This window comes from Oncorhynchus mykiss, chromosome 10 (assembly GCF_013265735.2).
Source record: "Oncorhynchus mykiss isolate Arlee chromosome 10, USDA_OmykA_1.1, whole genome shotgun sequence".
Lineage (NCBI taxonomy): Eukaryota > Metazoa > Chordata > Actinopteri > Salmoniformes > Salmonidae > Oncorhynchus > Oncorhynchus mykiss.
Window position 1 is genome coordinate 39,617,641 of NC_048574.1, and position 17,298 is coordinate 39,634,938.

Here is a 17,298-nt window from a genome sequence, read left to right on the forward strand (position 1 = left end):
GTAGAAAAAAGAAAAAAAAATAGTCTATATACATTGTGTGCAAAAGGCATGAGGAGGTAGGCGGATAATTGTCATTATTACAAATAAATATTTTGTCATTATTACAAATAAATATACAAAAATCGTCCGATTAATCGGTATCGGCTTTTTTTGTCCTCCAATAATCGGTATCGGTGTTGAAAAATCATAATCGGTCGACCTCTATTAGAGATATACATGTAGATAGAGATATACATAGAGATATACATGTACACAGAGATATACAGTACATAGAGATATACATGTACATAGAGATATACATTGATATATACAGAGATATACATGTACATAGAGATATACATAGAGATATAAATAGAGATATACATAGAGATATACATGTACACAGAGATATACATGGAGATATACATAGAGATATACATGTACATAGAGATATACATAGATATATACATGTACATTGAGATATACATAGAGATAAGCATGTACATAGAGATATACATAGAGATATACATGTACATAGAGATATACATAGAGATATACATAGAGATATACATGTACATAGAGATCTGGTCCTCTGTAGCTCAGTTGGAAGTGCATGATGTTTGCAATGCCAGGATAGTGGATTCAACACGTCTATAAGTTTCTTTGGATAAGTGTCTGCTAATGGCATATAAAGATATGCTCAATATGATGTATTCTGTTCTATATAAAGGACTTTTGTCCTTGAATGTTCTTTCAAACTCTGGCAGTGGTGCACGACTGAGTTTGAACAGGGAATCTAGCGCTTTTAATAAACTCATATGGACATTTAGAGTAGCTGGCAGCCAAGGTTTCAAATTCCCAGCAGTCAGCTGTGTCAGTTGAAATGAAAATCATTCTGAGATGGAGAAGATTATAATACTAAAATCACCTAAAGAAAAACAACATATCTGAGTGAGGCGTAACAGCGGATTCACCGGGCTATGTGAGGCTGTCCAGAATGAAAAGAAGAGGAAGAGATGGAGGGAGGGAGGGGAGAGAGACAGAGAGGGAGAAACAGAGAAAGAAAGAAAGTAAGAATGGAGAGAATGTAGGAGAGCAGCCCTTGTGCAGGTTTCTTAATTGGCATTGGGGTAGAGAACTGCACTCCTGGGCCTCTCTCCTTTGGCAAGCATTCCCAATAGTGTGTGTGTTTCTGTAAGGGAGTGTGTGTGTGTGTGTGTTTGTGAAGGAGTGTGTTTGTGTGGTGATGTGAAGGAGTGTGTGTGTGTTTCTCTGAGGGAGTTTGTGTGTGTGTGCATGTCTGTCTGTCTGTGTGTGTGCGCATCTTACATAATTGTTGTTCTGTGTCTTTGGTTGTGTGTGTGTGCGTGCGCGTGTGTGTGTGTGTGTGTGTGTGTGTGTGTGTGTGTGTGTGTGTGTGTGTGTGTGTGTGTGTGTGTGTGTGTGTAAGGGGGGCTCTGTCTGTACTGTACTTCACACAGTGTCACCTTTGGACTTCATTAAAAACTTGGCGAGGAGTTTTCTCTCTCAGCAACAAGTTTGTCCCTAGCTCCAGCACCACGGGACACCTGGGAGCCTTTCTCCAACTCAGAACATTAAGCACACAACACGTCCCTCAGAAAGAGGTGGGGGCCCAGAACCAGACAAAAGTGAATCTATTCTAGACGCTCTAGCCTCCCCTTCCCACTATCACCAGCAGTAGAAGTCCTTCAGCAGTGGCAGAAAGCGAGAGAGGCAGGCAGAGTACACAGTGGACACGCACACAGACAGAAGGGGAAATCTGGGCCACTGCTTTGATGGTATTTATGACTGATAACCTAGATCCATTTCCACTCAGGCCTACTACGGTACGCTTTGTTAGCTGCAGTCAACATTTGTTTCAAATATTTTTTATTAAACACACACAAGAATGGTGTATAGGTAGGTATACAAGACAGGTATACAATTCTTATCTAAACATAAAAGAGCACACAGGAACAACAAGACCCCAGTTCTGGGTGCAGAACAAATAATACAAAACACGACATACAAAACAAGGACGCGTAGAAAGAAAGAGGGAAGATGTCCCCCCTACCCCCCTCCCCTTATTCCCCCAAACTCCCCCCTACCTATCCCCCCCCCCCCCCCCCCCCCCCAACTGCTCAGGTGGCAGGGCCAGCACATGCTGCCCAATGGTAGATTAAAATATTACAATTGAGAGTGCGTTAATAAGTACAACTTCACAGCGCCGACTCGTCCAAGTAGGAGAGGAAAGGCTGCCAGATTTGATCAAATGTTGATAATTTATTGTTCAGAATATATCTAATTCTTTCTAAGTGTACAGTGTTTGCCAATTCACTAAGCCATAATTTGGTAGAGGGCGCTTCCCTCCTTTTCCAAAACAACAAGATTAGTTTTTTTGCCGAGATGAGACCGTACGAGATTAGTTGTTTTGGTGGGTTGGTTAAGGCAGTCAACATTTGAAGGTTACTTCCTCTCCCTGATTAAAATATACATATCATATCACCAAATAAAACTTTGTGATTGTCAACCCAAGTAAACAGTATTACTCCTTTAAGTTCCTTTAGAGTCTAGCTCCCACTGTTCAGTACATCCAGAACATATCTATTTGTGTACAGTACAGAGAGGCTTGTCTCATCTGTGCAGTCCAATGACTGCCATTGATGTGGCGACTAGTGGCTGCTAGTGAAGCCTAATGAGGCAAACAGCCCCTGGTGAGACGGCCCGGCGGAAAAGAAGGGGTTAAGCTGCGCTGCTCGTCTTCTCTGAGTGGCCCAGCTCCTTCCTTTCATTTCCATAACAAGCCATCAGAGCTCATCTACCAGAGAAGTGGCCAATTAAAATCATGTTGGTACACGCTATGATTGTCTGTGATTCCGCAGTGTGAAAACAACAACAACAGCAGCAGCGCAGCAACAACAACAGCAGCAGCAGCGACGGTATCGGTAACGACATGGACAGCTGAGAAACCAATCTTTAGCGATGTGGGCAGCAACCGTCACCTTGGTTTCTAAACACACCAGGCAGTCATCAGCCCCCAGTTTCCATGTTCCTGTGAAAATACAAAGAGAACAGCTCCACAAAGGATGAGAACAGAGAGAGACAGCACCTGTCCATCGCTCTCTCATACCTAACCCCTCCATTCACCTCACACAGACATCACGCTGTGCAGATCTATTGGCTCAAGACAGTAGGAGATCCATGTGTGACCAGGTAGAACAATTCTAACATAATTGGGGCCCCTATATATTCATGCACTGTATATAATCATATAGGAAACTGGGTGCATTATAATAGCACTAAGGCCAATGTCTGAAGTACCTGGGGAGATACATGTAGATGTAGGCTACTTACAAAATCTACAATCGCTTAAGGTACAGTAACAGTACTATACACAATATGCAACAGTGCAGGGTAGATAGGGGGTGGAGTAAAACCAGGAGGAAACCAAAGCCGATCGGTCTCTCAACAACCCAGCGCCATTGAGGCACCTGTAGCCTGCCCTAGCAGCCGGCCCCATAGAAGCCCTCTCAATGAGGACAGGCCTGTTAAACAACAGCGACTAGCAGCCGTCTGGAGAAGAAGGTGGGGGGAAGAAACGATGACAAATTCAAGACAGAAAGTGCTTTCTAAATGGCAACCTCAGACCCAGACTGCTTATAAAGGCCTTAAATCAATTAAATATGAAGGAGAAAGGCATGAAATGCTAATCTATCTGCCTTAATCCTATTTCTTTGAGATACTTTGAAATCCACATTCTCTTGCATAATACTAAAACAAATAAAAGCCATTTTCTCCTCTAATGAGCTTGCCCTAGAGCCTGCCGTTTTCTAAAACATCTCAACGACAGGCATTTTCTGTACTACTGTAGCAATTCTGTTTAGTAGTCATTGTTTTCTTCCAGTGAGGTAACCTACCTTCATAATGACACTGGATGTTTATAAGTGTGTGAGAACAATTCATGTTTTTCTGAGCGATTCCGTTCTCTTACATGTTGGTCCCAGCTAAACAGAGCATATTGTTGTAAAAAGTATAAAATAATAAGCACAACAGCTATGTCTTCCAGGGAGGAGCTAGCTTCCCTTTCAACTGAAATCCCAAAATCCAGAGGAAAAACATGTCGGTTGTTTTTGATGTGTTTTATTTGTTTTATGTTCAGGAACAAGCCGAGGAAGAGAAAAGGTTTAAGTGACAAACAGGCAAATGTGGGAGAGAGAAAAAAGAGCTGGTAGTTACTCAACCATATGCCGATAACCGTAAGACACCATGTGCTCTGGCTTTGAAAGCTTTCACTGCCAATTCCCCATTTGAAACCAGAACCGCTCAGTAACAACACCTCTCTGTGAGCCGGTGGGAAGGAGAAAAATACATTATTGATCTCCGCCCGTTTCAGGTCTAAAAGGTCTGATGTGAGGAGCACTACAGTGGCCTAAAGGCGCTCCCCTCTAACCCAAAGCCAGTCAGAGGGGATAAAGAGCACACCTCTCACCACTGTAGCTACATCATGATCACCAACACAACCTTAACACACTGTGTGTGTGCGTGTGTGTGTGTGTGTGTGCGTGTGTGTGTGTGTTGCACACAGAAGACAACCAGTAACCGAGCCAGGATTAAGCCATTATGAAAGATATGATACTGTCATCATTAATAAGTTACCTACATGTCAAATATCCCCATTATTTTGTTATTGGTTTGTTTTGGTAAAATTGGGATCAGCATAGGGGAAATGACTGCTGACCATGGAAGTGACCTTCCAACTGTGCAGGAAGTGGTCCCAAGCTCATAGTACAAGTGCCTTTGGAATGCTTTTTCCATTATGACACACGAGTGGGGAAAATGAAAGGAGTCCTGTTGCTAATAAAAAAAATAGATTTAGAGAAGGAGGCTGACTGGTCAGTTAGTATCACTAATACTAAGTGAGGTGGTTTGCTCTTACCTTAGGTTGAGCGCGTCGGGGGAAGGCAACCTTAGGATCAATCTGTGAATGACAGAAACATTTGGAGTAAGTAAATAAGGAATGACATTGTCAACTGTGCATCAACATTCACATTTTAGCGACAGAGATAAAATGCTAAAGTTCCTCCAAAATGACAACAACATCATTTTGATGTAGATGCGAAAAGATGTTCACAAAACGGGAACAGTGCCTTTGAAAGTTTGGAGGAAATGATTCATTCAAGATTACAGTGTTGGAGTCTGGGGTTTGTGACTCCAGATATTCCAAAATAAGCAGGAAGGTGCATCAGATCAAGCCTTTTTTTTCTGTCTTCGCCTTGTCGTCTCGTTAATTTCATTTTTTCTTCTGTTTAACTGGTCTCGAGGTGTGCGGTTGCAGCCTTATCAATCTTGCATTCAGAATGAATAGAAACTATTTCATGCACCGATGTCACGGTGCCTTCTCCTGACTTTAATACCAGGCTCTTAAAAGAGAACTTTCAAACAATCTCATCCAAGCAGACCCATTGAAGGGGACAAACGTAAACAGATCGAAATTGTTCTCTTGCAGAAAATTACTTCTTTGTGTTTAGCAGGGCAAACCCTTTACCTTGCTGCATATTTCTCTGTGAGGATTTGAAGGCTTGTCTACCTAGAGGTTGAATGTAATCCACTAGAGCATCATCATAGAGATCCTTTCTCTCTCAGTAGATGTCTCTCTCAGTGGGCCGCATGTAGGCCTGAGATGTCTCTCTCAATTTACAAAAGAAGCCAAAAAGAAGGAGTAGGTGGTAATCTGTCCTGGAAGAGCATTACAACATGTCACGTCAGCTGGACAAAACATCTTCCTCTTGTAAAACCTCTGCATCTCCTTTGACGTAAAAGGCCTCTGAATCGACAAAACTGAGATCACGTATTCCTAAGAAATTAAGAAAAAACATTCCTAAATAAGGAATGCAATTGACGATTCAGTTGAAAACAAAGACAACGCTTACCATCGGTGCAGATCAATTCAGCCTACCGTAGGTCCTATTTCACCTGTTGTGTTTGAAGTGAAATCTGAAAGAGCAGCAGGTGAGAACGAAGCAGCGACATCATTTCTCTGTTCTATTTCTATCTGGTGAAGTTATGACTGTTATCATTTGAAATCAGGTCAATTTGAGAGAGGAATTCAATAACACCTGGGTTTGGCAACCCTGCTCATAATGAATTTCATGTAATGATTCGTTTTAGCAATTAGCCTCAGGCATAACCAATTCAACCTCAATTACTCAGTGGAGCCGGGCCTAGTCGTGCAAAGACAATACTATATGCTTTGAATAGCAACGCCGTCATACATGGTACTGTGTCTTTGAATATCAACTCTTGCTGCTTGTTTTTGTTTCTCTTATACGGCCAATTTTCATTTGGCATATAGCCTGTTTAAGACGTCAAAATAAATGTTTGCTACAGTTCAACTTATAACAGAACAGCAGTGAAGGTGGTCAAATTTAGCCTTGCAGCATGTCAATCAAATCTACAATGGGTTTGGAGCATGAAGACTTATTCAACATACAGTCACTATCAATCCATGTTTTTCTTCTCGTAATGCAGACATTTAGTTTGTTTATTGAAATGGCCCCATAATGCAGTAATTTGTCCAGATTACCAGTGTAGCTGAGTTAGGTAATGATGACTTAGTGTGGGATCTGTTGAGAAGGCTTGTAGAAGCACACCTTTATGTAGGTCACAGCCTAGGAAATGAATGGTTCCTTTGAGACGTTTGCCGAAGGGGGGAAATTCTAACAATTGTTTTCATTCTGTTGAAGTACTCATGTAAATGGGAAGTTTATGTGGGAATTACATTTAAAGCCTGGGCCCAGTCATATAGGCCACATATTTCCCATTACAACAGTACACTATAGCATGTCTGGAACTAAAGGTTATTCCATTTCCACACTTCCATAGGAATAGCAGTTTGCTTTTTGTGGTGTAATTGGTCTCAAGGAGTACTATTTCCCCTCACCAGTAGGAAATAAATCACAGTGTTGAATGAAGGGATCATTGCTAGAGCCATGAAATGATAACAAATCCACCAACAAGATATATGAGCAGTATATTCAATCAATGTTTTAATGCTGGTACAAATTACAATGCATACTGGAAGCTAATCTACAATATGTAATGGATCATATCCCAGAGTTTAAAAATAGCTTTTTCTCAATCTCTACAGCATCGTCAAACTAGGCATGTCAGACTAATAAAAGAGAACAAACCAACACATTTTTCCCCCTCCTTTTATCTTCTGTTACTGCTTTTTACAGCAGGGTCTCAGAGGGCCTCGTCACTGTGCGATTGTGAAAGAACAGGGCAGGAGGCAATTGTTTACATCCTTAGTTTAGATCTTCCAACAGGATTTCGTACATTATTCCATATTCTGGGTAAATTCTCTCTCTTAACAGATCTTCCTCTATACTGGCAGTTTAAGATTAAGTTGTTTTAAAAGCTACCACAATTGCTTATCAAAAGGCTTGATTTCTTAATTGTTTTCTTTGTGCTTCGGATGATTTAGGAAGCATTAGTATATAATGATTTATCATCTGCTTCTTTCTGTCAATTTCCCTATGGTTCTCATACACAAACAAGTATAATCATCGATGTCAAATGCACTGCCAACAAATACCCAAATGAAATCATAATTTCACTTGAGGCCATTAGGCATGCCCTTATCAAAGAAGTATTGTTTTGGAACATTAAATCATTCTATAGCAATTTTTTATCCACATTTGGAAGCCTGCCTTAGCCTGCTGCGTAAGCTATGTTCTAAAAAATAATTACATGTACAGTGATTTCAGGAAGTATTCATACCCCTTGACTTATTCCACATTTTGTTGTGTTACAGCCTGAATTCAAAATGGGTTAAATCATTTTTTTCTCACCCATCTACACACAATACCCCATAATGACAAAGTGAAAACATGTTTTTAGAACTTTTAGCAAATTTATTGAAAAAGAAATACAGAAATATCTAATTTACTTAAGTATTCACACCCCTGAGTCAAAACTTTGTAGAAGCAGCTTTGGCAGCGATTACAGCTGTGAGTCTTTCTGGGTACGTCTCTAAGAGCTTTCTACACCTGGATTGTGCAACATTTGTTCATTATTAATTTCTAAATTCTTCAAGCTCTGTCAAATTGTTTATCATTGCTAGACAACCATTTTCAGGTCTTGACACAGATTCTCTAGTAAATTTAAGTCAAAATTGTAACTCGGCTACTAAGGAACATTTACTGTCTTTTTGGTAAGCAACTCCATTATATGGAGGTTATTGTCGTGCTGAAAGGTGAATGCATCTCCCAATGCCTGGTGGAAACAGACTGAACCAGGTTTTCCTCTAGGATTTTGCCTTTGCTCCATTCCGTTTATATTTTATCCTGAAAAACTCTCCAGTTCTTAACGATTACAAGCATACCCATAACATGATGCAACCACCACTATGCTTGAAAATATGGAGAGTGGTCCTCAGTTGTATTGGATTTGCCCAAAACATAACACTTTGTATTCAGGGAAAAAGGTTAATTGCTTTGCCAATTTTTTGAAGCATTACTTTAGTGCCTTGTTGCAAACAGGATGCATGTTTTGGAATATTTTTGTTATGTACAGGCTTCCTTCTTTTCACACCGTCAATTAGGTTAGTATTGTCGAGTAACTACAATGTTATTGATCAGTTATAACCAATTAAAGTCATTAAACACTGTAACTGTTTTAAAGTCACCGTTGGCCTCATGGTGAAATCCCTGAGCGATTTCCGTCATCTCCGGCAACTGAGTTAGGAAGGATGCGTTTATCTTTGTAGTGACTTGGTCATCCAAGCTGTAATTAAAAACTTCACCATGCTCAAAGAAATATTAAATTATATATTTTTTTTTTTTTATCTACCAATAGGTGCACTTTTTGCGAGGCATTTTAAAACCTCCCTGGTCTTTGTGTTTGAATCTGTATTTGAAATTCACTGCTTGACTGAGGGACCTCACAAACAATTGTATGTATGGGGCACAGAGATGAGGTAGTCATTCAAAAATCATGTTAAACACTAGTATTGCACACAGAGTGAGTCCATGCAACTTATTATGTGACTTTTTAAGCAAATCTTTACTCCTGAACTTATTTAGGCTTGCCATGACAAAGGGGTTGAATACTTACTGACTCAAGACATTTCAGCTTTTCCTTTTTTATTAATTTGTGAACACATTGAAAAACATAACTCCACTTTGACATTATGGGGTATTGTGTGTAGACCAGTTACAAAAAACGACATTTAATCCATTTTAAATTCAGGCTGTAACACAACAACATGTAGAAAAAGTAAAGAGGTGTGAATACTTTCTGAAGGCGCTGTATGTCTGTGTTGATTCAATTCAATTGACGTTTTGTAGTATGCCGCAGGTATTCATTCGCTCAAAATACAATCACTGCAATTATTATAAGTGCAACGAATGATGACAATGCAAAAAGTACTGCATGTACTGCAAGAGAAAAGTCTGAGAAGAAGACAAAATCCATCATAGGATCTGTTGGCTCTAAGCCTGGGAAAGGCATGTATACCTTACATGATTAACTGTGGAAGACAAAGCACCTGCTAGACCTGAACCAACAAGGGGCACGGCGGAGGTGAGCTCACAGCTGACATTACTTTCAATTTATATCCGACAGAGGAGGCTTAGATTTGTTCAGAGCAGCTGCTCCTATCTGTACCAGCCCTTTCTTCTTTCTCTCTCTGTTCTTATCCCCCTCACCTCAACCAGCCATTCTGTCATTTCAAACGCTACATCAAAACAGCAAACAGGGGTTGGCCAGAGGTCATTCAATAATGGCTGAAAATATCTGTGGACAAAACAGGCTACCTTTGTCTTGGAAGAAAGAAATCACTTATTTAGCAGTACAGTGCATCTCCTCTGGCAGGAGTCCAGAGTGAATAAACCCCACTTGGACATTGATACTGTGACGCAGTAGTCTAACACTACAACTCCTCACATAAAGAATCATTATAATCACTTAAAATCATGTTCGTCATCATTTCTTAAACTAACTGTACGTAAAAAGATAACTTATACTTTTCCAAATGGGATATAGGATCTTATCAAATAACATTCTAAATATGTTCTGAATTGCTTTGTGTTTTGAAGCCTTAGGCTCTACTTGGCCATATGTCTCCATTCACATTCATCCTGGTCTGAAAGCCCTCTGTTTTAATAACTGGACAGAAAGCAACCCAGGCAATCAGGGCGGATTGAACAATAGCCATGGCACATTATGATGGTGTGTGCATTATGAAAGCATACATGTGCTCATTGTCCACGTCTCTCGCTGACATCTTTCTCCACGGGGTTATCCTGCTTCCACACTGAGGCCATTAGCACTAGAGAACATCCACTTCAACAAACAAAGGAGGAATATGTTGTAAAATGTCATACTGTTTGGAACTGGAGTATGCTAACTGAGAGAAATAGATCAAATATTTATAAACACTGTACCATTGAATGAGATGTTTTATTTCATTCTTCTTTCTAAACCTGCAGCCTTGTAGGCTATTGCAAGTAAACTATTTTACTAAGTCCCTTCAAGGTCACCACTGAGAGAGAAGAATCCATTCAAGCGTCAAAATGTTGTACTTTCAAGCTTCCTACCAACCTAACATCTCCACAAAAACACATGAAGAGCAATCCAAGTTCAACATAATGAACATTCTCTTGTGTTGTTGTTGAAATAGCAATGTGGGAGGATGATTAGATCTTGACTCATCTCTACACAGTAAGTGTTCTAAGAAGAAAAAATGCCGGTACATAAATTGGTAGATTTCTTGTATTTAGTTTATGAAGGCTAGTCTCACTAAGATCAAATCTCTTTTGCAAGAGAGACCTGGTACGAGACTGCATGGCACTCTTCAACACTGTAGTTAGTACATACAGTGTAACACATACAGTCTACACAACCCTTGCACAATCTTCACATTTTGGAGCCTTAAAATTACATCTAAAAAGGGATAACATTTGATGTTGTTTCTTATTGATCTACACAACCTATTCCACAATTTGTAAGTGAAATAAAAAATTCTAGAGCATTTTCCAAATTAGTAATAAATACAAAATTAGGATGTATTGATTGTATTGTGGTGGCAGAATCATGTTACGGGTATGCTTGTCATCTGCAGGGATTGGGGAGTTTGTTAGGATCAAAATAATTTAAAAAAAAAAAGCAAAGCCTAGGTAAAAAGGTAAAGGAAAACCCGCCTCAGTCTTCTGAAAATGTAACCCTGGGATAGAGACATTTACACAAATGTTTATGGCAAAGACACACCAGAATTGTTTTACAAGAGGGGTTGAGTGTTCCTGAGTGGTCCAGTCTCACTTCTGCCTTAAATTTGCTTGAATATCTGAGACAATGTTTGAATATTACTGCCCATCAATGATTCCCAACCAAATGTACTGAGCTTAAGCAATTTTTACAAAAACAACATACATGTTACCCTAATAGTTGTGCAAAGTTGGTAGAATCTTATTCAAAATGATACACAGCTGTAATGGCTGCCAAAGGTGCTTCAATCAGGTATTACCTCTGGGGTGTGAAGACATAGGCATATACACAATATATACATATATATATTTTGTTCTATAACTTTTAATCCCTTTTGAATTTTAAGGCAGTAAAATGTGAAGACTGTGCAAGGGGTGTGTAGACTTTCACTAGGAACTGTACATCCTACATGTGCGCTTCTGCAGAAAGACTGATGGTCTATGTAATGAAACAACAGTTGCTTCCTTTGCATGCCGGCAAAGTGCCCTATTTAACCTCAGTGGCACATCAGGAAGTATCAAATGTTGATCTCAGTATTGCTTAGTATTAATAGGTCCACACTTTAGGTCCTTCAATAACTCAGCTCATACAAAGAACATGACATCATCCATCTCTTCAACTGCTAAACCATTGCGCTTTTAGAATCTTAATCCGAATGATTTTCACGGGGTATTCTCGCTTGCTTATCAAGATGCCGTCTGTCAATTTTATTAACACAACACACCTTAGTGCAAGGGAAATTGAACTAACAGTAATGAATAAATGTGTAATGTTCTGGAAGAAGATAAACAAATAAAACATTACAACGTGATTGTATGTTTCAAAAATGTTCTCCATAAAATATATCAAGCTATAACCTGCAATTTCAATTATAGCTTACTTCACTCAAATGAAGTCTTATTCATGTTCAGTACAGACAAAATGGAAACCAAATGGCTTTATTAAGGCGAGAGCTTTATTTATACTTTACATTAAGTAATCCAAACAATAAATTCAACGGAACTAATACCAGTGTTTTATTGGACAATATGCCTACTTACAATGTAACTACAGGCAACTCAATTGTTAATAACTATGGTTAGTTTGTCAGGCAGAATTGTTTATATTTGAGTCGTATTAGTTGTTCGGTTATAGTAAGAAATGTGGATGAAACAAATACAGATACAGGACACACCAAGCAAAGAGACTTCTCATCTCTACAGAGGAAATAATGTATTTGGTATGAGGGCTTTGTCGATAACCAACTGTTGTACCACCTGCATACTATCTACACCACGAGGGGCAAAACGAGTGTTATTCAATTAAGGTTACTAAAGCATATACATTATCACAAATAAAGAGTTCTTCCCTCCCTAATTTATATGGATCAAAAGTACTGTATATCTACAGTATACTGTACGTACCATATTCAGACATACAGTACCAGTCAAAAGTTTGGACACACCTACCCATTCAACTTTTTTACTATTTCCTACATTGTAGAATAATAGTGAGGACATCAAAACTATGAAATTACACATATGGAATCATGTAGTAACCAAAACAGTGTTAAACAAATCAAAATAGATTTTAGATTCTTCAAAGTAGCCACCCTTTGCCTTGATGACAGCTTGGCATTCTCTCAACCAGCTTCACCTGGAATGCTTTTCCAACAGTCTTGAAGGAGTTCCCACATATGCTTAGCACTTGTTGGCTGCTTTTCCTTTACTCTGCAGTCTAACTCATCCCAAACCATCTCAATTGTGTTGAGGTCAGGTGATTGTGGAGGCCAGGTCATCTGATGCAGCAATCCATCACTCTCCTTCTTGGTCAAATAGCCCTTACACAGCCTGGAGGTGTGTTGGGTCATTGTCCTGTTGAAAAACTAATGATAGTCCCACTAAGCGCAAACCAGATGGGATGGCGTATCGCTGCAGAATACTGTGGTAGCCATGCTGGTTAAGTGTGCCTTGAATTCTAAATAAATCACAGATAGTGTCACCGGGAAAGCACCGCCACATCTCCTCCTCCATACTTCAAGGTGGGAGCCACACATGGGGAGATCATCCATTCACCTACTCTGCGTCTCACAAAGACACGGCGGTTGGAACCAAAAAGCTCAAATTTGGACTCATTAGAACAAAGAACAGATTTCAACCGGTCTAATGTCCATTGCTCGTATTTCTTGGCCCAAGGAAGTCTCTTCTTATTATTGGTGTCCTTTAGTGGTGGTTTCTTTGCAGTAATTCAACCATGAAGGCCTGATTAATGCAGTAATGATGTACTGTTGTTTCTCTTTGCTTTTTTGAGCTGTTCTTGACATAATATGGACTTGGTCTTTTACCAAATAGTGCTATCTTCTGTATACCACCCCTACCTTGTCACAACACAACTGATTGGCTCAAACACATTAAGAAGGAAAGAAATTCCACAAATTCACTTTTAGCAAGGCACACCTGTTAATTGAAATGCATTCCAGGTGACTACCTCATGAAGCGAGTTGAGAGAATGCCAAGAGTGTGCAAAGGCAAAGGGTGGCTACTTTGAAGAATCTGAAATCTAAAATATATTTTCATTTGTTTAACACTGTTTTGGTTACTACATGATTCCATATGTGTTATATCATTTTGATGTCTTCACTAGTAAATAAAGAAAAACCCTTGAATGAGTAGATGTGTCCAAACTTTTGACTTGTACTGTACATATAGAACACATGCTAATCGGCAGTATTAATACTGCATGTGTGTAGGCTATTTATCAATGATTTAATTCCTACATGTATGCCATATATTCTAATATATCACAGTGCTCTAAGTGATAACAATCTGTCATAGTGTGTGTATCAAATAATCACACGTTAAATGAAGCACTCTGTAGCTTGCTCCCCACTATCTGCATTGTACATCCCAATATTATCTGCAACAGCTTACAGGTGCTAGTTTCCTTTTATGACATGCAAAACATGATCACGCTCCTCTTTCACTTTCAAGTATCGAGATAAAACCGGAAAGCTTTTACAAGCACCCTCCAGTGACTTCCCAGTCAGGTCAGGACAGCCTTACAACAAGTTCTAGCACTGCTTTCAGCCAGGCTCCACTGTAATTGTACACTGCTTGCTGAAGTACAATAGGTTTGTCTTTCCAAATATATCTGAAAGACACTCCCCTCTGAACTTGGCTTTCACAGAAGGCTGCAAACAAAGCGTTTATTTCTCGGTTTGGACTATTCCATTTCCAGAGCTGTGTGAGCATGACTGGATATCACCACCCACTGAGCAGATATCTCAGACAAATATGATTTCATCTGAACGCTGTCTAATTCACCGCTACACAGATTACTGACATGCTTAATTATTCATCTACTGCCACATTTCAAAAGGGAAGCACAACAATATAGTTCAAGGCTTGGGATGGGGATGCCGTGTGTGTGTATGTGTTGTGTGTTGTGTGTGTGTGTGTGTGTGTGTGTGTGTGTGGATGCCTTGGTCTGGTGGAAAAGTACATGAGATAAACTGATGGGAGAAGCACCAGGTTTGTTGATGTTATAAGAAGACAGAAAATAGGTTTTGGTCATTGGGAAGGTGTTGGCCTTTTACAGATTTGACAATGTACTGTGCCTTAAACTTAGAAGAAACAGTTCTAATATTTCAAATACACTTATGTATAAGAAGCATCCACTGACATAAAGAAATACCAAATATTTGTTGAGATTTACAGGATTAATGGACCCTTTGGACATCAACAATTATTTAATACAATCACATGTGTAACTTTCCACTTCCAATGATGTGATATACATCAAACTGACTAGAGTGACATTTATGATCTGAAAGGTCATATGCATGGAGGTGGGAGGTCTGTGATAGACAGCCCATTTGAGTGACATCGGATATGTGCACATGTGGAGCCATAATGGTAATGGGGAAAAGGGGCATGAGAGCTTAATTAGTTCAGAAAAGGGAATTTGAGCAGATATGAGATTCACCTCTGAGTAGTGTTTTACTGCAAGAGTTTGCATGGAGGAGGCAACGGTGTTTTCATGGGCGTATTCCACATCTACAGCTTTGATCAAATGTATGGCTTTACCAAAGAGATCTTTACCAAGAGGACCAACCCAGTGACCGGTACATGGCATTCTGAGTAGTCTGAGATGCCACCTGCCACACATGGATGTACTGCAGTTGTTGTTGGTTTCAATGTGGTATTATTTTTCTATGTGGAACTTATATTACAGTATTATTACAACTCAAGCATGCATGTGAAATGAAGGCAATGATGAACATTTAAAATGTGCAACACAGACAGTAAAATATCATTGCAAATGACATCAAAACACAAACATACCGTCTTTGAGTCTAATTCGTGGTGTGGTTGAGCTAAGACTTTATCTACACTGGCAGCATCTGCAAACGTAACGAACCCAAATCCTCTGCAAAACAAAGAAACATCAATTAGATTACACATTATTTATGCAAATGAGAACATTGAATATAAACTCAGCTGTTTCTCTCAGCGCATTTAACATGTATCAGGGATTTCCTTAGCTTTCAAAAAATAGAACTGCACACACATGTATCCACATGTATCCACTATCCTAATGAACCAGTATTCATTCAGATGATAGGGATACGACTATCCTGAATTATAGATTACTATAGTAATTGCGGACACTGATATTTAAGTTATATGACGTTATTGCAGTCCCAATTCCCAAAGTCAATGTCAAATTGCATTCGCCCGCAGTTTACTGCGAGCAATACAGCTGCAGCTATCTCTGTGAAACACAACGCGGGACAAACAGCCCGGGTTAAAAATGTGTCATGTACACAAGTGTTGGATATAATTTCACCTACTGGAAAGCAAAAGTACAAATATTTTATTTTACCTGGAACGTTTTGTCGTGGGGTCTCTCATCACCATACATTCTCTTATTTCTCCGAATTTGCTAAAATAGTCTCTAAGGCTGTCTGTGAATAGAGGAAATATATTGGGTAATTAGTCAAGTACAAATGGTCGTCATACTGTTGTCAGTGTGATTCAAACACGCCCTGCAATGCACATAGGGGTCGAATAGAGGACTTCAGATGATTGGAAATAACAAACAACCTTGCACGCACACACATATCCATATAGTATACTGCACACACGCACACACAGAGAACGCGTGCAAGCACAATCGACCATTGCAACAAAACAACATGAAACATGGGACATGTAAGGGAATAATTGTCTCACCTGGTGAGGTTTGCCAGCTGAGGCCACCGATAAACATTTTACTGTAAGAAGAAAACATAGCAGAAGTGAGTCCAGATGTTAGATCGGCCATTTTGAAGACTAACTACTTATAAAAGCGATCTTAAATAGGGAGAAGCAAAAAAAAAAACATTCGCTCGATAGCAATAATGTATTTTGTTAAAAGGGGGAGGCTACACTTGCTACTGTAATCTACCAAAGCAAAGCAGAAGCTTCGTAGCTATCACCAACTGCATCCGGAAAGAAAGACCAATGGTTATGTGCGCACTGTAAACTGAATCCAGCACGGCACAGCTCTAAATCCTCTGCCAGATATTCTCACATGAAAAATCCAATAAATAAATAAAAATCGAAAAGGTTATAATCTTACCCCGGGTCATGTTGTGAATCATTTGGGCTTCCAGATGTGGCTTGACTCCCGTCTCCTTCCATAGCTAACCAAACTATAGGCAGTAACTACAGTAACAGACACACACACACAGACAAGGGAAAAGCTATGCAAAGCCCGCTATGAGAATATTACTGAGCCGGGAATGGAATCGTCACACGTGGGATCAACTCAGCCTAGCTCCCTCCCTCTCTCTGCATTACCCTCCCTTACCCCACACTGGGCGGGGCGAGGGCTCGTCACCTAACCAATCCAATTGACGTCAATACACTAAACCCGCCTATATATTTCAGAAAACAACTCCCCATATTGGTCATAACCTTCTTATGACAATGTAACAATTGATTAGTTACAATGTCGATATGCATTTTTTTTACATTCCCTAATGGCAACATTTTATTCAATGCATAATTTCCTTCCAGGGCGCACATG

The 17,298-nt window shown here is 39.6% G+C and overlaps 1 protein-coding gene across 16 annotated transcripts in view; it reads right to left on the reverse strand.

Moving 5' to 3' along the window:
• LOC110533864 (RNA-binding protein Musashi homolog 2) overlaps positions 1-17,045 on the reverse strand; it is a 324,500-nt gene extending 307,455 nt beyond the window's left edge. For all 16 annotated transcript variants that reach the window (XM_036990243.1, XM_036990244.1, XM_036990237.1 and 13 more), the window contains exons 1-5: positions 16,849-17,045; positions 16,461-16,501; positions 16,111-16,192; positions 15,570-15,654; positions 4,916-4,957 (exon numbers count right to left, since the gene is read on the reverse strand). In XM_036990243.1, coding sequence (XP_036846138.1) covers positions 4,916-4,957; positions 15,570-15,654; positions 16,111-16,192; positions 16,461-16,501; positions 16,849-16,910 — 312 coding nt within the window. In that variant the 5' untranslated portion in view covers positions 16,911-17,045. The remainder of the gene's footprint in view (positions 1-4,915; positions 4,958-15,569; positions 15,655-16,110; positions 16,193-16,460; positions 16,502-16,848) is intronic.
• Positions 17,046-17,298: the final 253 nt, after the last annotated feature.